The sequence below is a fragment of the Phoca vitulina genome, unplaced genomic scaffold, assembly GCF_004348235.1.
Source record: "Phoca vitulina isolate PV1807 unplaced genomic scaffold, GSC_HSeal_1.0 scaffold15, whole genome shotgun sequence".
Classification (NCBI taxonomy): Eukaryota; Metazoa; Chordata; class Mammalia; order Carnivora; family Phocidae; genus Phoca; species Phoca vitulina.
In genome coordinates, this window is record NW_022589718.1 from 15,798,637 (window position 1) to 15,826,564 (window position 27,928).

At 40.8% G+C, this 27,928-nt stretch overlaps 1 protein-coding gene across 3 annotated transcripts in view; it reads left to right on the forward strand.

The window, feature by feature from the left end:
- TRMT9B (tRNA methyltransferase 9B (putative)) overlaps positions 1–26,857 on the forward strand; it is a 60,274-nt gene extending 33,417 nt beyond the window's left edge. For 2 of the 3 annotated variants that reach the window (XM_032413500.1, XM_032413499.1), the window contains exons 3-5: positions 11,181–11,335; positions 18,067–18,240; positions 24,161–26,857. In XM_032413500.1, coding sequence (XP_032269391.1) covers positions 11,182–11,335; positions 18,067–18,240; positions 24,161–25,194 — 1,362 coding nt within the window. In that variant the 5' untranslated portion in view covers position 11,181 and the 3' untranslated portion in view covers positions 25,195–26,857. Of the gene's footprint in view, positions 1–11,180; positions 11,336–18,066; positions 18,241–24,160 lie in introns of those variants that run through there. The other variant, XM_032413501.1, reaches the window with a different exon arrangement.
- Positions 26,858–27,928: the final 1,071 nt, after the last annotated feature.

A 27,928-nucleotide genomic window follows, 5' to 3' on the forward strand; every position in this document is an offset into this window, starting at 1 on the left:
GCAGCTCAGATACTAGGTTGTGGCAGTGCAAAAAGAAAGGCGGAGAGACAGCAAAGATGGCGGTGGAAGTACCACAACTCTGATCTCTTAGGCTAGCGCTGGTTCCCACATGATGCTGCCATCCCAGCATGCTCTAGTGCCACTGGGCTCCAACGAGGGTCCTTTCGTCTATTTGTGGCAAGTCCTGTTGGGGAACTGTGGCAGCCACAGTGCGACTCGTCCACCGTGGCACCCCCTGAGGTGAGTGCCGTGGTTGCGAAGACCCATCCAAGTCTGTAATAAAGTCCGTTGGCAGCAAACATCAAAACAGACTCTTCGTCGGGCATGAAGGACGGAGTTGTTGGGAGTGTACTAAGGAGCTGACAGAAGAGCTATGAACCAAACCTCAGGAAAGGCAACACTTGGAAGAAACCTGGGGATCTTTCCTTTAGGGTTGTGCCATTAGTGACTGGGTTCCAACTACCTCTTACCAGTTTCCCAGGGGAGAGAGACTGTCCTCGATTGGATCATGTGCCCACCCCTTGGCCTACGTGACTAGCAGGCCCCAGCATCACTTGGAGTCTGAGACAGGGGCAGTTCCTCAAACGAAGAGCGGATAAGCAGAAATTTTAAAAAAGTATTTAATCTCTGGGGCGCTTGGGTGGCGCAGTCATTTAAGCATCTGACTCATGATTTCAGCTGAGGTCACGATGTCAGGGACCTGGGATCAAGCCCCATGTGGGGCTCCATGCTGAGGAGGGAGTCTGCTTGGGATTCTCTCTTTCCCTCCCCGTCCCCCACACGCACACGCTCTCTCGCAAATAAATAAATAAATAGTATTTAATTTCTAAAATGTCTGGGAATACAGATAATGGTCATAAGTGTATGGCCTTAGGCTTGGGGAGAGATCAGATATTTTGCAGAATCTCAGGTTTCCAAAATAATTTTTTCACAACTACCTTTGGCAGACCCTCTTCTCTTTCAAACTAAAGTCTTATGGTTTAAAACAAACAAACAGATATGAACCAGAAATTACCCCCAGCAATACCTTCATGCCTTCATGCTTTGGGGTCCACACATTAGTGTCTTTTCTCCCTCCCTCTCTCCTTCCCTTCCTTTTGTAGCAGTCAGATCTTCAAACACATCGGGTGACCTGAAGTGATTTATTTGATTTCTATGCCTTAGCTGTGATAGAATTTCTAAGTTTGCTACTCTCCCTGAAAGGCAGGTTAATAGGGCTTAAAAAAAAAAAAAAAAGATTTATTTATTTGAGAGAGAGAGAGAGCACGAGCACAAGCAGGAGGGCAGAGAGAGAGAGAGAATCTCAAGCAGATTCTGCACTGAGTGCAGAGCCAAATGTGGGACTCGATCTCATGACCCTGAGATCACAACCCTGAGATCACAACCTGAGCCAAAACCAAGATTTGGTTGCTTAACCGACTGCGCCACCCAGGCGCCCCCAAAGGGCTTTAAGAAACACAGTGGCTTACCCAGCTTTGGTCAGTCTTTGAATAGATACTTCTTATAAATGCAATTTAATTGAGTTCTAAGGTGATGATCCCAATTTCTCATGCATTCATTTGGAGATGTGCTATTTTACATACAAGCAGGGCTCACAGACAATTTCCTTTTTAACAATTTCCAATTTCACTGGAAATGAACATAATACATTAAACTCCAGCATACTACAATTCTAGACTTCTAGAGCAAGAGTTTTTAGGCTTTTTGGCATTATTTTGAATTTTAATTTTTTAATACAAAAGTTCAAGCGAATCTCTCTTGTAGTTACAAGTTGTTAGAGTCTGATTTCCATTAATGATTGATTAATAGTAGTACATTCTATGAACAATGAAATTAGAATGTAAATATCTAGTTCTGAGCCCTAATTGGAATAGATATAAAATTAATAAAAACATAAAATTATATATTTTATCTCTTCTTTCTTATTTTTATCCCTATGAAATTGGGACTCTTAGATCTTTATCTACTTTTCCCACTTCCCATGTCTTGCTTCTTTTGCATTGACATATAAGAAGCACGTGATAATCATTCAATATATATTTGTTTTCCTTTTTCTTCTCCTTTTCTCTTCCCCTAGTGCCTTTCCCCTTTTCTTTATCATTCCATTTTACACCTTTAAAAAGAAAAACTGTAGGGACACCTAGGTGGCTCAGTCGGTTAAGCATCTGACTCTTGATTTCAGCTCAGGTCATGATCGCAGGGTCATGAGATCGAGCCCTGCGTCAGGCTCCATGCTCAGCGTGGAGTCTGCTTGTCCCTCTCCCTCTGCTCCTCCCCCTGCTGTCTCTCTCTCTCTCAAATAATTAAGTAAATCTTAAAAAGAAAAGAAAAACTGTATTGGCACATATTTTTGGCTCCTTCTTTGTTTTTTGGGGAGCCCTGTTTCTTCTATTACATCTGTGTTGTTCAGGTGATTAACTGCCCTATTAATTAGGCTCCAAATTGCTGTTTCCTTGGTTCTATGGCTTATAAATATCGTGAAATCATTCCGAAAGTTTTTATTCTCCCATAAACTCAGCAGGTTTTTCCAGTAAGTGCTCTTGTAGAGAGCCACATAAACAGCTGACTAAACATTCCAGCTGATCAACCTAGCAGTAATAAATCAGGAAATTTCATTTTGTCCAATCATTTCTAACAAGGCACTGAAGTGTCTGAGAATTGTCTTAATGAGTAACAGTAACGATAGAACAACGAGGTAGTGAGAGAATGATGGTAAGAATTGGATCCACATGCTGTTAGAAAGCTAAGGATAAGGCAGCATCTCTCCTGGATTCTTTACATAATTTCTGTTCCCATCCATTTACTGAGATCCATAATCCTCATATATCATTGTAGCTGTGCTACTTGGAGGCCGGAGCTAACATAATTCATCCTTAATTTCACATTGGATATTTAGGTAAAGCTATTCAGTATTTAATAAACACATGAATCTAGGGTCGGTAAAATGAGTTTCTTTTCTTGCAGCAGACCAATTAGACACTGCCCTGATAGGACATCTTTACTGAGAGCAAATGGACTTTATTCTTCACTGGTTACTGGATAATCTGGCATGAGACATTATCTTATTTAAATTAGTAAGAAATCCTCAGTTAATTTCCCTAGACCATGTCCTTAAGGGTTATTTGTGAATCAGAATTGTCAAGTGTGTGGTTGTTGAAGTCACAGTGGTTGGGTCCACATCCCAAGCATTGGGTTTATCTCTATTTGTTCAGGTCGTTTTTATGTTCTTTAAAAAGTCTTATAGTTCTATTCCAAGAAAAAAGAGGAGAGGAAATCCTCAGTTAAATTTCATCTGAGCTAAAAACTCTCTCAACAGTTTCTGTATATATTATTACATAATCTAATTTCATGGGAATATTGCATCAACATGGTACCCTAACTCATCTTTGACCCTAGTGATCTCCAGTTTCTAGGTGTCCCCTAGAAGGCACTAAATGAATGACATTCATTCATCCTGGCAATGGCAGGACATGGCTGAGAAAGGATATTCTGCTCAGCTTTGAGTTTTAAAAATCCTTTAAAGTTCATAGTAAGACAATTGTCTGAAAGTGAAAGGATTTTCTTACATTGAAATATATAGGGAAGTATATATGTGTACACTTAGATGAATTTTCACAAAATAAGCACAGTTGTGTAACCAGAACCCAGATCAAGAAATAGAATATTACCGGGGCGCCTGGGTGGCTCAGTCGTTAAGCGTCTGCCTTCGGCTCAGGTCATGGTCCCAGGGTCCTGGGATCGAGCCCCACATCGGGCTCCCTGCTCCGCGGGAAGCCTGCTTCTCCCTTTCCCACTCCCCCGCTTGTGTTCCCTCTCTCGCTGTGTCTCTCTCTGTCAAATAAATAAAATCTTTAAAAAAAAAAAAAAAGAAATAGAATATTACCCACACCCCAGGACAGTGGCCCCCCCCGCTCCTTTGCAATTCCTACACCCCGAGGTAGCCATGATTCCACTTCTAATGGCATAGATTTACCTGTTTTTGCACTTTACATAAATGGAATCCTATACTCTGTATTCTTTTGTGTCTTTCTCTTTTCACATTATATTTAGGAGACTGAGCCATCTCATTGCATATAGTCGCCGACTTTTGATTCTTATTACTCTACAGTATTTCGTTGTATGAATCCACGGCAATTTCTTTGATTCTTCTATTGATGACAGACATAATGCATGGCTTCCAGGTTTGTGCTGTTTTGCAGAATGCTACTGTGGAAATTCTAGACTGTCTTTTGGTGAATTTATGTGAGCATTTCTTTTGGATACATATACACATACATAAAGAGCAGAATTTCTGGGCCACAGGATATGCATATGTTTGGCTTTAGTTGTCACTTGCCAAAAGTCTTCCAAACAGGCTGATGCAATTTACACTTCTACTAGCAGCATATTCTAATTCTGGCAGCTCCATGTTCTCACCAACACCTGGTATCTTCTGTCTTTTTCCTGTTAGCTGTTCTCTCACGTGGGTGGTGGCATCACACTGTGGTTTTAATCTGCAGTTGCCTGATATGAATGAAGATGGGCACCTTTTCATGTGTTTCCTGTTCATCTCCTGCCCACGGTGAAGTTCTGTGGGTTTTTTGCCCATTTTTATATTGGGTTATTTGTCTCTTGCTTAATGATATAGAAGAATTCTTTATATTCTGGATACAAACCCTTAGTCAGATGTATGTACTGTGACTATCTTTTTACATCCTATGGGTTGAATTTTCACTCTCCTACTGATGTCTTAATTTAATTTTTTTATTTTTAAAGATTTTATTTATGTATTTATTTGAGAGAATGAGAGAGAGAGGAGTGTAAGCAGGGGGGGTGGGGGAGGGAGGTGACGGGAGGGGTAGAGGGAGAGGGAGAGAGAGAATCTTAAGCAGGATCTACACCCAGCACAGAGCCTGATGCAGGGCTCGATCTCGTGACCCTGACATCATGACCTAAGCCAAAACCACAAGTCAGATGCTTAACCGACTGAGCCACCCAGGTGCCCTGTGATGTCTTAATTTTAATATAGTCTAATTTACTTATTTGCCCTTTTATGGTTAGTTCTTTCTAGGACCTGTTGAAGAAATCCTAACCAACCTCAAGGTTATATAGAAGCTGTCTTTTTCCCTCTAAAAGCTCTATTGTTTTACCTCATAGCAAGAGAGTTTAATTTAGAAATGTCATTGGTAGGTAGGTACCTGGAGACAGAATTAAATAAGAAAACAAATGAGTATGTTTTCCATTGAGCCAAAACGGGGAGGACTGACTGTAGAGAGAATAATGGTGCAGAAAGAAACTCAGGATAAAATATAACAGAAGTTCCCATCACAAACAAAAGACAAATCCCTCCTGGTGACTGGGCCATGAGCTTCGAGCCTATTATCCCAGTTTCTGAGCTGCCTTTCTAGGACTGGTTATGAAAGGAACTGTCCTGAGAATATGCAGCTATGGTGACTTCTCCCTGGGGACAAGGAGCCACTCCAGGGGACAAAACAAGGCCTCTCAGAGTTCTCTGTGTTCTCTGTGGGTCAAGTTCAGTGTCTCATCTCCTTGATGAGATACTAGGAAAATCTTTTCTTGGGAAACCTTTTCAGCTCCTCTGAATGTTTTTACTATTTATACATGTGTGTGGTAGGCATAGTTTTACAATGATCATTAAAAGTAATTCATTTTTTTATACTCATTCCAAATTTCAAAGTTGCATTTGAAATTGTGGGTGTTGGGCATGTCTCAGCGTGCACCCATCTATCCCTGTTTCTTTGTCCAGAAACACAGCATTAAGAAAGACTGCAAGGTGAGAGGGATGGCTCACAGAGGGACATAAGGAAACTTCGCAGGTGATGGCTACATTCTTTAATTGTCTTGTGGTTCCCCACGTGCATATGTATAAACCTTATCAAATTGCGCACATTACAAATGTGCAGTTTGTTATACATCAGTTATACCTAAACTGTTAAAACTAAAATAATTTAAAAATATGGTTTATTTGCCTGGAGTTTCATTTTTCATTTATTCATTAAACATGGTTAGACCTGTTTAAGACCAGTGCTAGATACCATGGGCTCACCAAAGATGTATATTGAATGTTGCTTCTTCAGAGTTCAGAATCTGGTAGAATTACTTAAGTTATTATAATACTTTGTAGACTATGAAACATTTCAGGTCCTGTGGAATTTAGGGATGAAGGAAATTACATGTATTTGAGAAGTTTGGAGAAAACCACAGGCAAGAGTCACTTCTTGGCTCACAATATTAAGTTTTAAAAGATGGGATACAGTACTGTATTCAGTTTTCTCCCCAATTTTGTTACATCTGTAGTAAAAAGGATAATGTTAATATTTATGAAGGAAAAAATTTAGACACACTCACATAGTAACAGGGTAGCTTCCAATAGAATATAACTGATAGTTTTTACTTTTTCATTACCTATTCCACATTTCTCAGGTGAGCTGTTTATTCCTTTTGGCTTAAACCCCCCATGCTGTCTGTGCATCAGGGAGCTACGCTGCTGCTTCCATGATTTTGCAGAGACATGGAAAACAGTGCTGGAGCTACATGCTGGCTCCTAAAGCTTCTGCCCAGACATAATTCCCGTCTTTTCTGATCTTATTTAATGGTCACAATCCAGGCTTTGCCTGAATGAAGTTGGGTGGAGAAGTGTTATCCTAATCACATGCTCAGAACAGGACAACCAAGTATTTGTGACTTCTTACTGAGGACCCAGTTGCTAGAAGAATTGCTGATATCCTTCTTTTTGTTCCTCTCTCCCTGGGAAACACATCAAGCCACTGACCTCTCCTGTTAGTTTCCTATCACTTTCTCTCCTCGCTTCCATTTTCCAAGGAATATAGGCTAGCCATAGAACAAAACCCAAAGTTCTTAGTATAAGAAGTAAGGCTGGATTAGAGAGGACTCTTGTGGCGGTCAGGTCAGAAACCCAACAAGTGTAAGTACAAAGGGGAACTGACGGACTCCGAGGTGGGTAGGATAAGGAGTAGCCCCCAGAACTGCAAGAACCAAAGTCTCAGGGAGTAGAACCAGGACGTTATGCTTCCCATGTTTCTTCTCTCTGCGGTTGTCTCTCATCTGTTTGCTTTGCCTGACGTCATTCTCTTCTACCTGAAGACAGCTCTTTTCCATGTGGGGGAAACATAGTCACTGGCAGCCTGACCTTCACATCTCTCTAGCTCTGTGATGCCAGGGACAAGACCACTGGTTCTTTTTTTTTTTTAATTTTTAAAAAATTTTTATTTATTTATTTTGAGAGAGAGAGAGAGTGTGTGTGTGTGTGAGTGAGGTGGAGCAGGGAGGGGCAGAGAAAGAGAGAGAAGCTTTCTTTTTTAAAGATTTTATTTATTTGACAGAGACAGCGAGAGAGGGAACACAAGCAGGGGGAGTGGGAGAGGGAGAAGCAGGCTTCCCACCGAGCAGGAAGCCTGATGCGGGGCTCGATCCCAGGACCCTGGGATCATGACCTGAGCTGAAGGCAGATGCTTAACGACTAAGCCACCCAGGTGCCCCAGAGAGAGAATCTTAAGTAGGCTTCACACTGGGGGCTCGATCTCCAGACCCTGAGATCATGACCTGAGCTGAAATCAAGAGCTGGATGCTTAACCGATGGAGTCGCCCAGGTGCCCCAAGGCCACTGGTTCTTTAGTTCCACACAGAGATCTCTCCAGGAAGGACTCTAATTGGCTCACCTGGTATCACCTGCCCACCTTGGACCAATGATTGTATCCGGAATACGATACCATGATTGGCCAGGCCTGGGTCACATGCCCCTCCAGGGAGGACAAGATACAAATTATCGGAACAAGAGGGATGGTGAACTTGGTGGGACAAATAAAAACAATAGCTATTCTAGTCTAATTAGAATTAGGGGCGCCTGGGTGGCTCAGTCGTTAAGCGTCTGCCTTCAGCTCAGGTCATGATCCCAGGGTCCTGGGATCGAGCCCCGCATCGGGCTCCCTGCTCGGCGGGAAGCCTGCTTCTCCCTCTCCCACTCCCCCTGCTTGTGCTCTCTCTCTCTGTCAAATAAATAAATAAAATCTTAAAAAAAAAAAAAAAAAAAGAATTAGATATGCCTAGGGCGATCTTTTAAAATTGTAAGTCCAATCATGTTACCCACCCCCCCAACCCATCTACCAACTGAAAACTACTTTCTACTTTCAATTGCACTTAAAGTAAAACCCAAATTAGTTCTTTGAATTTTCAGTGCACTACTTCTTCTGACTTCTCCTTACCTTCCAGATTATTTTACCTTCTCTCATGACTCACCAACAAGGCATCAGCTAGCTACAAGGGCCTAGAATTTGACAGCACACAGGTTAAGAAGTCTGGCTAAACCAAACCCCATCTCCCTAGCCTCACCTTGAACCCTGTGCTCTTATTTTAGTACTAATCTCACTAGGTTAATCACATTACCTAATTCACAAGGAATTTACCTATATGTATAACATTCATCTGGAAAATATTGCAGGAAATTTAACTCCAGTGTTAAAAATGTCACATCGGAGGGGCGCCTGGGTGGCTCAGTCGTTAAGCGTCTGCCTTCAGCTCAGGTCATGATCCCAGGGTCCTGGGATCGAGCCCCACATCAGGCTCCATGCTCCGCAGGAAGCCTGCTTCTCCCTCTCTCACTCCCACTGCTTGTGCTCCCTCTCTCACTGTGTCTGTCTCTGTCAAATAAATAAATAAAATCTTTAAAAAAAAAAAAAAATGTCACATCGGAGAGCCCCAACTCTACAAATCAGGTTCACAGTCAGCTCTTTATTCTGCAGTATATAATCTTAACTTAAAATGCAATAAAAACAAAGTGGATTTCTGTTGTTCACACACTTTAAAATAGGTCTTTGTTTACAGTAGAGGCCAAGCAATTTGGGAGAGGACTTAGAGGAAGGTCTGCAAGGGGTACTGTTCAGATACTACAAATTCTGAGCTTGTAGTTGGAGCCAGATTGAAGATAATCGAGTTTATGCTGATTGCCACTTGACATGTGCAAGTACAAGAAAGTAAAATGTATTTGTTCTAGGGTTCCTCAAAATTGCATTGCCTGATTTGATTCCTTGAGGGGGAAAAAGTGTTAAAGAGACTTAAGTCTACGGAGATTTTGATTAAAAAGAAAAGCACTGGGCGTTTGGGCTTTTCTGGTGTGTAGGAAGTTACAGGCAGCCATCTGTTTACTTTGTAAATTCCAGTTGAGGGTGCAACATAAGCTGTTTCAGTTTGGGTGGAAGTTTTGTCAGACCTCACAGATGAGATTTGTACTGTGTTAGGAGTTTGCCAGATTTTTTTGCAGGGGCTGTGGGCAGGTCCATGGTAATTAAGGAGAGTCTACTGCTAATTTGTTTTCTTAAGAGTAAATCCTGAGAAGCTCTTCCTTGCAATAGAAGGAATGATGGAATTAGAATATCATCATTTGGTGATGATTATGGTACTAACTGTTTTGGGCAAGAATCACCCATGGGTAGGACGCTGAAACTGGCTGATGAGACTCTGAAAAACAGGATATTTATGTAGTCTCAAAGTATCTCTCCACAAGATATTTCTTAAATGCAAAGGGGAGTAAGAAGGGAAGGTACTTTGTAGTTCCTAATGAGACACCATCTTATTCAAGTGCTTCCTACTTCCCAGGGTGGGGGTGTAAGAGGATGGAGGGTGGGGAGCGGGATGCAGGGGCCGTCTAGAGACTGGGCCCTTCTCCTGTCGCTCTCTCATCTGCAAGCTTGTGAGTGTAGGTTCCTTTCTTCCCACATGCCCCATGGTCACTCCCTCTTCTCCCAAAGCCAATGCCACCTTCTGTGGTCATGGTTAGATTCCATTCCGGTTATGTTTGTTTGTTCCTTTATTGACGGTCTGCTGTGTGCAAACTCCAGGGGATTCAGCGTTAAATAAGACAAGCCCTTGACCTCTAGGATTTTCCAGCCAGCACTAGAGGAAAATATCAAATAAACTATTATAGCCCTTTGTATGTGTAGAGGTATGCATGGGATGCACAGGCGTACAAAGGGCAGCACCAAACTAGCTGATGCGCACCAGTAGGGCTCTCAAATGATTGAAAATACCTTGATATTGATTGGTAAAAAGCCACAAGCTGAGCCCCTGGCCACTTCCCTGGGATACTCTTCACTCACATGCCTCAAGAGAATAATTAAAAGATTAAACCCAACACAGCAGAGGCCTCTAAGACTGCTCTTACATTTTTCCACTCCTGATTGCCTAATCCTGCATGAAAGGTCAGACAAGGCTTTTCTGGAAGAGGTGATGAGCGTGTCAACAATGAATGGAAGTTAGCCAGGTAAAGCACAGCATCTGTTCAGGCCCCTGGATCAGGGAGAGAATGTGTCGCATCTGAGAAACCATGGTTCACTGAGTAATACAGCTCATCTGATGCTGGGGAAGGGTGGTGAGAAATGGCTTCAAGAGGTAAGTTAAGGCCAGATCAGAAAGAGCCTTGGAAGCCCCACTAAGACACCTGAACTTGATTGAACAAGGTATAAAATGCCTCTGAAGAAGTCTGAGATGGAAAGCAACACAACTGGATTTATGTTTTAGAAAAATAGTTGTGGCATAAGTGAAGGAAAGGGGTTGAGAGGGGCAAAAGACAAAAACAAACAAAAAACCTGTTAACAGACTGGAAGTAATTCAGGCAGGAGATGAGCACCTTTTCTAAAGCAGAATTAGTATGGAAATAGAGAAATGGTTGGAATCCAAAAACATTAAACTTGACTTTTTCCCTATGTGACTACAATAAATTTCAAAGACCTGTAAAAAAAAAAAAAAAAAAAAAAGGTAGATTCAATAGGGCTTTGTGATTGGATTGGAGTGATGAGCTACCTGTTATAAAATTTTAAAAACGTATTTAGCATTAGATAATTTTATCCAGAATGAACCATTTGGTAAGCCTTTTATATATGCTTCCAAAATGAAGAATTGATCTTGCACAGGAACGTAGGGTGGCTGGCTCATTTCCAAACCATTATTTTCCAAAGATCTGCAGGTAAAAACTATGCATTTGCTAGCCTTTGGACAATTATGGTGGGGTCACACTGCAGGTTTTGTCCTTCGCAGTGCAAAAGAGAGTGTAAGGACAGTACAACCTTGACGGTTGTAGGTCCCCGATTTTAGGAAATCCGCATCCTCCATCAGTTATCTCTGGTGCGTACTCTGACCTGCATTTCTTGGGGTGGCCCCATTCCCAGGATGGATCATGAAGCTGCCCAGCTGGAGAAGCAACACGTGCATGATGTGTATGAGAGCACGGCACCTTACTTCAGTGACCTGCAGAGCAAAGCCTGGCCTCGCGTCCGCCAGTTCCTCCAGGAGCAGAAGCCCGGCAGCCTCATTGCTGACATAGGTAACCCGGGCTTGTGCCCCGTAGTCTGAAATATATTCTCTTGTGCCTTTCCTTTTCAGATGCATCTCACATTTCTGTTCTGACCAGAAGTCTGAAATTGTGTCCTTGGCCTGCCAGTACCTAGACTATTCAACCTTATAGCAGAAATTCATCAAGTCAGAAAGTAGGAAACTTTTTGAAATCTACATTCACACAATGGTGACCTTTTCGAGAGCCTCTGCGCATGTCCTCCAACAAAATCGACCTGGCATTGAATGAATAAATCATGACTGAAATGACTGCGGGTGAAATTGACCATTTAAAACTTGGAAACATTCACATTTGTAAATAACATTTGGTGGCTCACCTTGACTGGCTCTCTTGCCTTCCACAGAAGAGCCAGAATTGTGGGATTACACAAGAGGTCCCGTAACCTCTTATTAGTCTCATAGATCCTTTTCCCTTAACTATTCCATAGGTCTTTCATTATTAGAGCCTTCCTTTAATTAGATCATATCTTCGTAATCACTGATTTGCCTGGAGGACTTTGGCTCAGTATCTTTCTGAATCAAGAAGTGGTAAACCACAACCCAGCAGATCTAAGACTAAGGTTTAAGACATGGTAGGATTCCCACTTGAGGCATGCCCACCTAAAACTGCTTTCCAGCAACCGCGTGCAGACTGTGCCCAGGAGAGTCATAAATCTGCAGTTACCAATTCCATCTGATTTGACATTTACTCTAAACGTTTACTCTAAATATTAGTAAGAGAAACAGACCTGTATCCATGGCTTTTAGCATATTAAAGGTGGTATGAGCAGGGTGGAATCTGGGAAAGGGGTGCACGCCATATAGAAACGGAGAGACTTTGAAAACTACCTCTATCATGTCAACTTTTAAAAATTAACTGTGGTTTCAGAAGATACAGTGAGTTTGGAACTCTTACCACCCTTGATGTCAGCAAAGTGCCAGAATCTTAAAATCAGTTAGGAAGAAAAGGAACCATTCCATAAGTGGCTTTGGGATATAATTATATGTATACTTATAAGTATATTATATGCTACTATATGCTAATTATATGTATAATTATAAGTATAATTATATGCTACTTTCTCATACCTTACCCCAAAATTCCAAATGAAGCAAAGATATAAATATGAGAAAATTAAATTGGTTAAAGGACTAGATGATTGACAACTAGATTATTGTTAAAAATATCCTCAGAGGCAAAAGCCCCTTCTATGTGTAACACCAAGGAAAGTCAGAAATCATAAAAGACAATACAGTTGTCATTATTTACAGTACCTACGTTAAGTTGATAAAATTGCCATGAACACTGACTTCGTGAATACTGAATTACTGCCCCGAGGGGAAATGTAGGATCAGGTTCCTGTGAGCCTCTGGTCACAACATTTTGGTCAACTGATCAATACCCAACCTTGTTTCATGCTTCTGTGTATTTGAAGACACATTATGACAATATAGTATGGATTCTTTAACATTAAACTCAAGGCCAACACACTATATAACTCATGCCTGAACATAATTTACTGAACACATATATTTCGTCATAAGGCTCGTCATAGCCATCTTGGGCTTAGGAACCCTTCACAGCACTTTAACTCTATGCTCAGGGACCATCCTAAACCATGAAGTCACTGGAACAAAGCACAAAAATGTGGCACTAAATAGACCACAGGAAGAGCACTTGTTGGTAGGATGAGAATCAAAACAAGACACTGGCCAGACACTTCAGGCAACTCAAATTTTTCCAAATTTTTGCTGCTCTATAAACAAGCTTGTCAGTGAACCACCGTGCAAGTGCTTGAGTATTGACTTGGGGGTCACAGATTTTATCACATAGGTGAACGTGCAAATATGGAACCTGTGAGTAAAGAAGATCGACTATATGGATATCTTTGGCCATGTAAAAAGTTAAAAGTTCTACAAGGCAAAAATCTAGACATATATAAATGAAGTCAAAAAACAAAAATTAAGTTAAAAATATCTGCAATTTATCTGATAGAAAACTGGATAATTTAGTGAATCTACAGGGTATTCTTTAAAGTCAGTACAAAACAATAGGACCAAAATTTCAAAAAAAAAAAAATGAGGAAAGGATACGAACAAAAAATAAAAAAAAGGAGGAGTACCACTTGCTTAAAATTGTTTTGCTGGCTGATGTACTTACGTGGCTCAGTAACAAAGGTACCAAAGGGTATACAGTGAAAAATATGCCATCCCCGTCCTGCGGCACCAAGTAACCCATGCCAGAGGCAATGAGCTTTTTGTATAATCTTGAGATATTTCAAGTATAAGCATTTACATATGTGTGCATATGGGTGGATTGTCCTTTTTTGATTACACAAATGGTGGTATGTTATACAAACCTAGCTTTTGTTTCCTTTCATATATTGTGATCATCCCATGTTTGTACTTACACAGCTGCCTCACATTAAAACCTGCATGGCATTCTCTGATAATAGCACCCTATTAACAGATACATTTTGTCTGCTCTATCTCGCTCCTACAAATTATGGTGCAAATAATATTCTTTAGATGCCCCTGTGCAACTCCATAGCTTTATCTAGTAAATATTTTTTTTTACCCATTTGTATCTTTCGAATTTTGTGCTTTTACATTTTTTTAACTACTCAATAAATGAATGGTACTATTTTGATTACACAATGAGAGATAGGGTTTTTAAAAATATTTTATTTATTTTAGAGAGAGAGACAGTATAGGGAGAAAGAGATTGAGAGCAGGGAGAAGGGCAGAGATAGAATCCCAAGCAGACTCCAAGCCCAGCATGGAGCCCAATGGGGGGCTCGATCCCCTGAGATCATGAGCTGAGCTGAAACCAAGAGTTGGATGCTCAACTGACTAAGCCACCCAGGCATCCTTAGAGATAGATTTTAAAATAAAAATGAAGTTAAAGAAAAAATAAATGAAAAGAAAAGAAAGAAGCCCAAGGAGATTAGAAGAAAAGAAAGTAGGATAGGGATGCCTGGGTGGCTCAGTCAGTTAAGCAGCTGCCTTCGGCTCAGGTCATGATCCCAAGGTCCTGGGATGGAGCCCCACATCGGGCTCCCTGCTCAGTGGGGATCCTTCTTCTCCCTCTGCCTGCAGCTTCCCCTGCTTGTGCTCTCTCTCTCCAACAAATAAATAAATAAAATCTTAAAAAAAAAAAAAAAAGTAGGATAATACGACTATCTCCAAAAGGAAATATTTTTTCTTTCCAGTTTTTCCACTTCGCTAAAATCAATTGTTATGTTGGCAACTTGACTAGTTATTAGATTAGCAATTTATAGTTAATTATGAGTAAAACTTTGCATAAGTAATAAACATCTGGAGGTAATCGGGTTCCAGTTGCCCATACAGTAATTTCCTAGGCTGTTTTCACTATTTAAGTGGTGCAACTTTCATTTGATTAAAATTTTATTAACCACCTCACCCCATTCCCCAGCTGAGCTGATTTGCTGAGGTGTGGGTGAAGGGTTCCTGATGACAACTAAGTCTTCAGGGCAGGTATCAAGAATTAAGTGAGCAGGAACTATAGCCTAAGTGAAAAGAACTTGCATGATTCAAAGACAGCAGAAATCCCAAGTCTCTCAGGAAAGGCTAGGCTCTGTGCAGTCATGGCAATGCCGTTACCTAAAATGGGCTTGTCACTAAGGACATTAGATGCGGCATGGAGGGTGTTCTGGGGTTTGAGAGCTTTATTTAGATTAGTTTAGAAAGCAGGAAAAAGACCAGAGCCCGATTCTTTTTGGGCAAGGTTACCTTTTTACCCGACATCAGAGACAACCGTCTGTCCCAGTAGTATTGAAAATTGCATTTTTGTGTACATAATAAAAATGAACTTTGCAATAATTAAGATTCCCTTTGCCTCTTCACTGTATGTACTTATTCCCAGTCTCTGTGGTCAGATTTGATTTGCTAAGTCATTCTCTATTTACCATTCCTGCACTGAGTCAATGGAAATGTAGAACCTCTGCTTTGTGGTAGGCACATAATATGCCTACAGAATAAAACATATCCCTTCATCTCTGGTTTCAAGAAATGTATATAAAATGGGAAATAAATAGGCTATACAGTCTTCTCTTTCCCATGGGAAAAGAGAATTCTCTTTCAGATAACGGTCTTAGCAACAAAACAAAAACTTAATTTAAAAAATGTAATTCCTACAAACTTAAGGGGAAACAGATTAATTATTTCTAGCAAACATTTGCCCACCATGCACCAAAACATTTTGTGGAATTGGGGCAAGTATCTATTTTCTTCTCTGAGTGTGGTGCAGAATGGAAAAAAGAGGGAATGGAAGCCTACAGGCACTTTCTGTTTGCTCACTTCAGTACTACGAGAGGTTATCCTTTAATGAGATTTTGTAAAGCAGCATGAGTGTTGTGTGCTGGAGCTTGCTGCAATATCAAAAATGTTCTGATAGGCTTCTTGCACATTTAAGATAATGGGGTCACTAGGCTTGGCAGTGTTCCCCATCTCATTAGGATAGAATCTGCCCCTCTTTAGCATCTCAGTGTATGCAGTTGGAAAATAAATAATGGCATCATACTTGGGAGATCCACCACTATCCTTGAAACTGAATGTCATCAGAAATGAATATGGGATTGGGACGCACCTGGGTGGCTCAGTCGGTTAAGCGTCTGCCTCCGGCTCAGGTCAGGATCTCAGTGTCCTGGGATTGAGCCCCATGTCCAGCTCCCTGCTCAGCAGGGAGTCTGCTTCTCCCTCTCCCTCTGCCCCTCCCCCTGCTTGTGCTCTCTCTCTGACAAATAAATAAAAGCTTAAAAATAATGAATATGGGATAAATCAAGGGTGCCATGGGCCTTGGAAGCCTTTCAGGAGATGCTGAGATTTGAAAAGGCCCGAGTGGTTTCAGTACTGCCAGATGCCCTCTGAACACCTCCCTCTAGCTCGAATGGTCCACAAACCTGTTCTTCTTTCTTGTTTTTTACTTTTTAAATTCCAGCATCATTAATGGACAGTGTTATATTAGTTTCAGGTGCACAATGTAGTGATTCAACCATTCTGTACATTGCTCAGTGCTCATCACGATAAGTGTGCTCTGGATCCCCTTTGCCTGTTTCACCACCCCCCGCCCCCCACCGATAACCAGCAGTCTATGACGAACCTGTTCTTATTCGTCTCTCTATGGTAATTTTCCATTTTTTTAAATGTATCCCCTGAGCCAATTAAAATTAAAAAAGCAAGTGGATTTGCAAGACTATTTTTTCTTCAACTATGACCATCATCTTTGAAATACTCAGGACTGCCATTTTTAAATACTTTGTGATTCCTATTTTCCCCATAACTCCCCTCAAATATTGGTTTCTTTTTCTCGTAAGCATTCTTGGGAACCATGGCTGTGAGATCTAAAATATTTCTAAGACCCCAATCATTTACATTGAAATAATCACACTGGAAATCTTATTTTTTTATTCACAGGCTCGCCACTGTCTCAGCTGGCATCGATGAACTTTAATTATGCTTTTAGTGTCTCATATAATTTTGAATGGCCTATCAAGAGGGAGTTATTAGAACATTGTGACGTATTTCCGAAGCAACCAACTAAACGTCCTTGATTAGTGGTAGATTTTTTTTTCAGGGAGAAAAATCTAGAGCTAATGCCAGTAGGCACAAATATCAGCTCTAATGATATCTTTAAATATTTCTGGAAAAGGAATTAGCTGCTATGTCTGTGCAAATATAATACTAGGTACCAGATCCTAGAAGGCTTTGTTTCAAGATGGTTACTCACTCCTATTACTTCCTTCTTCATTGTAGTATCAGATCCGATTGATCTAGATCTTTGGGTTGTGTAAATATTGAATTCTTTGGGTCTCTGCCACCAGAAAATGAATGTCAAAAATGGTCTGTTTAAGAAAAAAGTAATTCGAAGAGTTGCATACTGAGTCAACAGAGATCATTTAAAACCTAGAACTGACAATAGATTGGATGAAAAGATACCGAAATTCCCTTTTCATTCAAATTCAACATTTTTGAAAAGCATGTTTTATTGTATACATTCATTTATTTATATCCAATGAAAAATGGTGGGCAGTAGTTTGTTTCACACAGCCAGTGAGTGGTAAGAATGTCTGGGGAGAGGGGCGCCTGGTGGCTCAGTCAGTTAAGTGTCTGCCTTTGGCTCAGGTCATGATCTCAGGGTCCTGGGATCGAGTCCTACATTGGGCTCCCTGCTCTGCGGGGAGCCTGCTTCTCCCTCTGCCTCTGCCTGGCCACTCCCCCTGCTTGTGCTCTCTCTCTCCTTGTCAAATAAATAAATAAAATCTTTTAAAAAATGTCTGGAGAGATAATATGAGAATAAATGCCATCACATACAGACCTTCGCATAATGAAATATGTATGTGAAGGTAGCTTTTATAAAGGACTGAGCATCACTCCTGGGGTCTAGGAAACCCCCCTCTCCTGCCGTGAGCCAGCTAACAGTCTCTGGTGGTGCTTGCGTGCTCACCCCTACAGGCATGACCTCATTAAATGTTTGATAAATATAATTTCTTTTTCCCGATCCCTCTCCCTCTCCTCCTATAAGTGAAAATCTGTAAGTGCCCTCTGGAGGTTTTTCTTTGGCTTTTGTGAATACCTTCATGCCATGCTGTCATTGGTCTCAGTTCGTTAATACAAAGTTATTTCTATTGCTTGTTATAAGAAAAACTGTGCGTTCTACTTTCCCAGAAAGGACGGCGCGTAACACAGGTTTTTCTCTTACAGGTTGTGGGACTGGAAAGTATCTTAAAGTGAACAGCCAGGTGTATACCCTGGGCTGTGACTACTGTGGGCCGTTGGTAGAGATTGCCCGGAGCAGAGGATGTGAAGTCATGGTATGTGACAACCTTCAGCTCCCCTTTAGGGACCAGGGCTTGGATGCTATCATCTCCATAGGAGGTAAGGCAGCCTCTGGCCACACATTCGCTCTTCACCTTGAGAATGACATTACATGGTGGAGGCCCTTCTCACAACTCAACGTGCATTCTTTGTAGAAATGTCTATGTGATTCATGTGATCTAATTTTTATTAAAAATATTTCAACTGGATTACTGAACTAATCTCAAAGGTACTTGGTGGTGGTACCTGGGATTGTGATAACTAGTCAAGCCTTCCAGTTGGTATTGTATTCTCTCCGATGACTCATTCCCAGTTCTTTTACTTATGAGTAAGAAAGCATTAAGGGAATTTTACTCATTGGAATATTTTCTACTTGGTTATATTGAAATGAAGCCAGATTTTTCCAATGTGAAGTAGAACTTTAGAAGTCATATTACTTGCTTTAGGTGGCGAGTGTTCCTTTATTAGCAGGACATTATAAAACTGATGCACTGAATGTCACCTGGCAGGCTGTGTCATGCAGCCTACAGCTCACTGATGCATAAGGCACCAGGGAAGATGGCCCCACCTGGTCCCAGACTGCGTTGTTTTTATAATGCCATGCCACTCAGCTCTCTTAATGCCAAAGATTGTTCTGAAGTCTAGGGATTATGTTGCTATTTTCCCAGCAAGTGTGCCCATACAAACACACAGGCCACAAATGAAAAGAAAAACAAAACCCCATGCCTGAAATAGACACAGGTAAGGCTCTCTTACGCAATGCACGTAATTCTGAAACCGAGTCCGTTAGTCCTATTTAAATACGCTAGGGAATCTTGCAGCAATTTTCCGCAAAGAGGAAAATCTTCTGCACAGCAAATCATTTGCTCCAATACACTTAAAAGATTAATCTATTTGACTCCAGTGAGCTTCGTCAAAGCAAGGGGATCCTACATAAAATTGACTAGATACAAAACTGATTGTCAGATAAAAATACAGAGTAAGACTATTTGCTCTCTCCTGAAGGAAATGAGGACTCGATCTGTTTGACCTTAGATGGGGACTATATCTCTGCTTAGCGAGGGGATGTAGGCCCGATGCCACAGCCGTGAAAGTCCTTGGGACTGGCAGGAGACGGTTGCCACGGAAACCTGCTCTACGACAGCCCCACTTATTTGCAGTCGAAACTGTTAAGTCCATTTGGGGCCTCAACATGAAGAGGAGGGATTCCTGTTACACCAAGCAACTCATTACAATGCTTTGAATCTTGAGTGGAAAGAAAGTTTCGGGGTTGGTCATTCTACCGAAAGAACGAGAAATCGCGGAGAGGTCAGAGAAGTGTATTCTTTGCTCTTTTTGTTCGTTGACATCAGTTTTAGAGTCTGCAAGGCTCCCCACGTCCAGGCTGTGCCTCTGGGGCACCACTGGGGGCAGGGGGAGACTGCCCGGCTTTCCTGCGCCTGGGAAATGCTCTAAGTCTCTCTCGGCTTTCAACAGAAGTCTCACGCCTTGTCGGCAGAAGAAATGCAACACACCTGGTTGCCATCTTCTGAAGAAAAATGCTTCCTTAGGTGGAAACACACCGTGTATTTTTAGGAACTGTAACTATAAATTAATGTGATGTGGTCATTTCAGCTAGGTTTCACATTTAGAACCATATTATGAAAAATTCTGATAGTCTGTCTCTCCTAGGTCCATTTATATTTACTTCCCTGTTTAGAAATCTGTATGTTGACACTTTTTGCTAATCTTCACATGAAGAAATATATAGTTTTTGCTTTTCCATGTCTCTTAATAATAATACTTTGAAAGGTAAGCATCATACCTAATGATACATTCATTATGTTTTGCTGGCAGATTGGAAAAAGAAACACTCTTTCCACTTACTTTTGGAATAGCTTGACAGTTCTATGAAAATTTAGCAATATATTAAAACAGTGCCAATCAACTATTTATTTTATGCCAATGGTTCTCAGCTTGGGTTTATGTTGTTGCCCCCGCCAGCCTTAGGGGACACTTGTCCTTGTCCGGAGACATTTTCAGCTGGCTGAACTGGATGTGTGAATGTACAACCGACTATCACCTAGTGGGTGGCCCCCTACAACAAAGAATTATCTAGTCCGAAATATCAGGAGTGCTGAGGTTGGAATGCTCTGCTTTATGCTAAACCTATGGATTCTGAATGCTTTTAGATAGAGATTTGAGACCTATACACTGGAAAAGTTACATAACAATATATCATAAAATATCAAGATATAGCAGGACTTTAAAGATGATCTTGTGATGGGGCGCCTGGGGGGCTCAGTCATTAAGTGTCTGCCTTCGGCTCAGGTCATGATCCCAGGGTCCTGGGATCGAGCCCCACATCGGGCTCCCTGCTCTGCGGGAAGCCTGCTTCTCCCTCTCCCACTCCCCCTGCTTGTGTTCCCTCTCTTGCTGTGTCTCTCTCTGTCAAATAAATAAATAAAATCTTAAAAAAAAAAAAAAGATCTTGTGTAACTTCCCATCTAGTTCTAGAATCCAGTAATTGAATTCAACCTCCCTATTTTCTGGGGTCTCAGTAGGAATACATTGCTATAGAATCCCTATATTGTACTATTTTTGCCTTTAGGTTGTGATTATGATTTTTAAACAAAAGGGGATTTTTTTTTTATCCTTTAAAGATTCAATATAGTTTCCTGACATTGATAATTCATGTAAATGTATCTTCGTATCCCATTTTGGCTCCATTTAGAATGTTTTAAAATACATTTTTTATATAATGAAGAAATCTTCATTTGTAAACTTTTCCCAAAAAATATGGCCTAAAGGTTACTTAGTATTACATGTTAAATATAAACATAAAACAATACAGGGGTGCCTGGGTGGCTCAGTTGGCTAAGCGTCTGACGTTAGCTCAGGTCATGACCTTGGGGTCCTGGGATCTAGCCTCCTGGCGGGCTCCCTGCTCAGTGAGGAGTCTGCCTGGCCCTCTTCCTTTCCCCCTGCTAGTGCTCTCTCTCGCACATAAATAAATAAAATCTTAAAAAAAAAAAAAAAACAGCAGCAGCAATATAAAAGATTGAGATATTTCTTGGGTGATATTATGCTATTAAAAATGAATCATCACAGAACAAATGTTTAACAAATACATATAAAGACTTTCCTCCTTTTAAAAAAGACTTCTTTTGAAGCCCAGAATCCTGGAATGTTGAAGACTTATGAATCTGCTAAAAAGAGATTATTGTATTAGTCTGGTTTTAATGATGCTTTTTTCCTTTTTGGCCCCCCAAAAGGAACATAGTCAACTCTCATTATTCACAGTAATTATACTGTATTAAGTCTCTTGAACACTTCATTAGTGAATACGGAGCCATTGCTCCCAGGGGAACTACAGGACTAGGTTTCCCTGAGCCTCTGGTTGCAGCGTTTTTGTCAACTGGCTAATACACAGCCTTGTTTTACATGTGTTTCTATTTATTTTTTTTTAAAGATTTTATTTATTCATGAGAGACAGACAGAGAGAGAGAGAGAGAGAGAGAGAGAAGCAGAGGAAGAAGTAGGCTTCCCGCGGAGCAGAGAGCCCAAAGCGGGACTCGATCCCAGGATCCTGGGATCATGACCTGAGCCAAAGGCAGACGCTTAACCATCTGAGCCACCCGGGCGCCCGTGTCTCTGTTTAAAGACAACTTATTTTTTAATTTTTATGTATTTTTTTTTTTTTCAGAGCGTGGGGGAGAGGGGGAGGGACAGAGGGAGAGAGAGAATCCCAGGCAAACTCCAGGCCCAGCACAGAGCCTGAGGCAGGGCTCCATCCCACAATCCCGAGATCATGACCTGAGCAGAAATCAAGAGTCAGATGCTCAACTGACTGAGCCACTCAGGTGCCCCTAAAGAAAACTTATTTTGAGCTCATGCCAATAGCCCAAACGAAGCTTCTGTAACACATCTATTTTCTCTCTGAGACATAGCCCAGCCTTCTTACGCTTAGGAACCCTTGGGCGCTATGCTCAGGGATCATTTTAAACAGCAAAATCACACACGAAAAGCACAAAATGCAAAAAACGTGGCACTAAATAGACCATGAAAGGACACTTGTTGACAGGAGGTAAGCCAAACCAAGGAAGCAGGGGTCACCTGGTTCGATCTCAGCTGGGAACATGCATGATGGGAGTTTTTTGCCACCATGTGCATGTCAACAAATGACAACAAAAACACGGAGAGTGCTATTTTGGGGGGGGTACAAATATATTTTGGCAAGTAGCAAAATTTGCAAATACAGTATTCACAGATAATAAGGATTGACCATATTTGCAAGATACACCCACAGAAGTTCTGGCGTGAATTAGGTGCAAGTCATGGGAGATATGAACAACCATGAATAGTCCTAGATATGAACATTAGCATCATCTTAAGTCTTTGTCCTCCTGACCTCTGTGCCTCCTTTTAGCTCAAGACTCTGTCTCTAGACATGTAAGCTTTCAAATGGACCATTATAAAGGGCCCTATGGGGATAGGAGTGGGGAATAGTCTGAGGCCACGTGAAGTCAAGTGATTGGTCAAAGATCACAAGGTGAGTTACTAACAGATCTAGGATAAAATACATGGGGCTCCTGTTCTTCAAACCCATTTTAGCCTCATCATACCTCTCTGGCTTCTCACACTGCTGCATGGCGGGGCAAGAGACACCAGGGTGTGTGTGCTGCTGATAGGAACAAAAACCTGATTGGGAACAAGACCAAATGTGCCTGTTGAATGATCTTCCTTTGACAGCTTTATCTCCATAATAATCTCATGTTAGATATTTGCTATGTCTCTGTGGCAGGTAAACTAGAGATTTATCTGCTTAACACACCACTACCAGCTGGATTGTGGTGAGGGTTATAGGAACTGTCCTAGCCTCCCCTCCATCTCTCCTCTCACTACTCATACCTGAGCAGTAGTGTCCAGACTCCCCTTAGAACCAATTTCCTACCTGAGACATGGGGTGGGCCTTACCCCTGCATGTGGAAAGAGATCTGATAGTTTCTCTTGACACAGAACTGTGATCAAACTCCTCTCGGAACTAATAGACTGGCGCTTTCCACATATTATTTGATTAAAATATGCCTAATAACACACTTAAGGCTGGATAAAGGCAGTCCTACTTGAATCTCACTTTAACTTTGCAGGGATTAGAAGTAAAACAATGATTTATATGTTGATTTTTTGAGAATACATACACAACCACTTTATATTAATATTAAATTTTGAGACGTCTCCACAAACACATCTTTGTCTAAATTTTGCTCCCTTGCTGAAAATGGTTCTTGGGGACCTAAGTCTAAACTGGCATGTGGGGAAGGCTGGATGGATATAGTGCTATGAGCCCAACCTTCTGTATTAAATTAAATATTAAATATTATATTTATATTAACTTTTTAAAAAATTATATGCAATTATTTGGACTTGGGCTTGGCTGGCTTATCTTTGTTGCATTATCTAAATAGAAAAACAATCTTTAACATTCTTCTCCACTTCTATTTGCTTTATTAATTTTGTTAACATTGATTAGTGGTGTTAACCTTTTGGTGCTTTAGAAGTACCAATCATTCATTAAAGCAAGGAATTATTTCATAGTTTTTCTACTAGGGAATACTTACCTAACATAGTGCTCCCAGGAAAATTTCATTAATTCACACTGATCATCCTTCTAGTTAACAAATTTCATAGGATTTGGGAATTAAGAGGATTTGGAACGGACACATTATTTAAGTGTCTTATTATAGGCAAAGAAATCTGAAATCTAAAGAAGTTAAATAATTGCCCCAAATTGTCTAAAAAGTACAGGAGCCAGAGACAAAAATTATGTCTCCCCTAAAGCAAGGCTGTGCTGTTCCCACCATCTATCCTGCCATGTAGGAAATAAGGAGGCTTTCCTGCATGTTGAAATTGCATCGTTATTGTATGGAATATACTAATGTCTGAGTGCATCGGTTTACGTATATGTATACACACTGAGATCTAGTTTCTTCTTTTTCAGTCATACATCATTTTTCTACAAAACAAAGAAGAATCAGAGCAATAAAAGAAATGGCCAGGGTCTTAGTTCCCGGAGGCCAGCTGATGATTTATGTGTGGGCCATGGAACAAAAGAACCGGCACTTTGAGAAGCAAGATGTGCTTGTTCCGTGGAACAGGGCCTTATGCTCCCGGCTTTTCGCAGACTCCAGCCAACCTGGGAGAAAGCAGCCGTGTGCACATTCAGAAAGAAGCCATCCCTACCATCCTCCCTGCCCTGTCTGTAGCTGTTCTGTTTGTTTTCAAGAGCAGTGTCATTCACAACGATCCCACAGCCTGGACTATGAGCCACTGATGGCTAGAATGTGTTGTGCAGATATTTCTAAGGGAGGGGAGGAAGAAAATGGATTCTCTAACACGTTAGGAAAATCTTTTCGCTCCTGGTTTTTCTCTAGGTCTTTGGACGAATCAACTCTGAGGAAACAAATTGAAAGGGTGAGACCCTTGAAAAATACAGAAGGTTGGGCCCATAGCACTATATCCATCCAGCCTTCCCCACACGCCAGTTTAGACTCAGGTCCCCAAGAACCATTTTCAACAAGGGAGCAAAATTTAGACGAAGATGTGTTTGTGGAGACGTCTCAAAAGCAACTGGAGTGGCCGAGAGCACCAGCCACAATGAAACATCTATGTGGGGACCAACAAGGAGAAGTTAGGAGAAATGGAGATGGGAATTTTCTGGAAGGCGCCAATACTAGTGAGAATGGCATGAATGCAGGTGATGTGGAAGAAGGTCCCCCTTCTGCTAGTAGAATCCTGAGAAGGATTTCTGCACTTGACTCCACAGATTCGAACCCAGAGGAGACAATTTCTGTCGAAGACCAACAGCCCAACGTTTTGGATTCCAGAGCCTTTATGCGCTACTACCATGTGTTTCGAGAAGGCGAGCTCTATGGCCTGCTGAAGGAGCACGTGGCAGAGCTGCATGTTCTCAGCTCTGGGAATGATCATGGCAACTGGTGTATCATTGCTGAGAAGAAGGACAATTGTCACTGACTGGGGCATTTTAGACAATTCCTCCAAAAGGTGGACCATGTTCTTTTCACTGGGTTTAGTTATGGTTACCTGAATTTGTGTCCAATTTTATTATTTTTAATCCATGTATGCTTTGGTTTGTAAAGATGATGAGTTGGTCATCTTTTAAATCTTTGGATGAACCCAGAGCCTGGCACGTAAAGCATTTGACAAAGGGTATTTGTAAATTATTAATATAAGAGAACTGAAGGAGCAATAGGAAGTGAACTTCAGTATTGTTGGGATCTTCTTTTCCCTGCAAGGTGAAATTATTATGAAGATACATGTATATCATTTGTCAGTATTAGATGCTGATTTTAGCAGATTCTAGGTGTTTACTTTTTTTTATTACTATTGAAGTAGAGTCAACATACGATGTTATATTAGTTTCAGGTGTACAACATAGTGATTTGACAATTCCATACAAGATTCTGTTTTTATTTTTATAATGAAGAGGGTGGGTGAGTTCTGCTTCTCAGGCTACACTTTAGATCCATATGCAAGATACCAGGTAAACTCCACTGCACAGATGTAAATGGAATCACGCGATACATTAATTTGTTGCCAAGGCCTTGCTCTTACTTGAAGTCTTTCAAAAAGTGAGAGATGGTGGAGAGAGACAAGAAGTGTTACAAGGACTTTTCTGAATGATAAGCAGACTTGCTTCCAAATACACAAATAACAAGGTTTTCAATGTTGCACGGAAGGTTTTTAAAGGCATTGTGAGCCTGTAGAGAGTGGTAGGTGTGGGTACTAGACGCCGTGACAAGTACCTGGGTGGTATCTTCACGACCTCATTCGAAGCAGGAATGTCTGGTTAAGATAAGACCAAGGTTGACTAATGAGGAGTTTTCATCTAGAATGACGCTTTTCTTATGAACTGAAGGGGTATTTAGGAAATGAGAATCTGGTTGAAGCACCGTTTTATTTTGGCTCTCATTATAAATACACTGTTAAGGGGCAAGATATCTGTCCTTGATAGAGGATCTATTGTTGGATTGTTTTTAAAAAAAAAATCTGGGCATTTATCTTATCGAAAGTGGCATTTTATTAGTTATACTAGGGATTTAGGCAGAATTAAGTCCTATTAATTCAAGGTTGAGTTTCTGCCACTTTGTAGGCAAATGAATAGACTGGGTGTTGTATGGTCACTGCATCTGTTTAGATTAACCATGGGTCTGTTTAAATCTACGTCATGGGTCAGGAGACAGATATAATTAGGAATTGACATTTGACAGAAGTCTTTTTAATTTATGGACCACTGTAATCCTGGACAAAAACTCAATTCTTGTTTTGTATAAGATTTCATTTGTTTTGGGTTCTTTATCCCCTCCGTGACTGTGCTCTGTCTTAAGATAATGTTGCTATTTTCAGAGAAACCTAAAGGATTATTTTTAATGCTTATCTGAAAATGACTGATGTGTTTATCTCTTTTGGCTTCAAAATGAGATCCCATCATCACCTTTTTGGTTGGTGAGATTGTCTGGTGGACAATATATGAGATATAGGATTTGTAGTGTTTGGTACACAGTTTGCATTAGAGGGACAATGAAAACAGACCTAGAAGTGGAATATAAATTAAAGATTAATTTAGTGTCTTCCATTTCTTTGTTTTAAATTTTAGTTAACATACAGTGCAATACTGGTTTCAGGAGTAGAATCCAGTGATTCATCACTAACATACAACACCCAGTACTCATCACAACAAATGCCCTCCTTAATCCCCATCACGCATCTAGCCCATCCCCCACCTCCCTCCCTCCATTAACCCTGTTTGTTCTCTACCATTAAGAGTCACTTACGGTTTGTTTCCCTCTCCTTTCCCCCACTCCTTTGCCATATGTTCATCTGTTTTCTTTCTTAAATTCCACATATGAGTGAGATCATACAGTATTTGTCTTTCTGACTTATTTCACTTAGTGTAATACACTCTAGCTCCATCCACATCATTGCAAATGGCAAGATTTCTTTCTTTTTGATGGGTGAGTAATATTCCATTGTGTGTATGTATGTGTGTGTGTGTGTATTTATATATATCTATATATATAGATATATATATCTGTATCTATCTATATCTATCTATCTATCTATATATCTATATATCTATATATCTATATATCTTCTTTATCCATTCATCAGTCGATGGACATTTGGGCTCTCTCCATAGTTTGGCTATTGTTGATAATGCTGCTATAAACATTGGGGTTACTATACCCCTTCGATTCTGTATTTTTGTATCCTTTGGGTAAATACCTAGTAGGGCAATTGCTGGATCATAGGGTTTCATTTCTTAAATTAGGACATTAAACCTGAGTATAAGTGGTTTTCTTAGTAGAAAGAAAATATTCTCTGAGTTGGAGAAGTTCTTACAGTTAAGTCTTGATGGCCTTTTTATTACGAGTGGATTTGTCCTCTCCTTGAAGTTTGTTGTCACATGTATCTTAAATGCCAACCTTGCTGCTAGAAATCTGCTTGAAGACGTCTCTTTCTGGTGGGAGCGTACCAGTTACATGGAACCCCACATATTAGGCTGGCTGCACCAAAATAGCTGTGCCCTAACCTGTGTGAGCGACCTAGGCACACACTCTACTTTACATAAGATGATTCTCTAGATTGGTTCTTGAGAAAGATTTTCACATAATTTTGACAAGGCTGTAAATAAGAAGCCACCAATAATAGCAGTCTTTTGCTCTTCATCTGCTGAGCGCAAGAATTC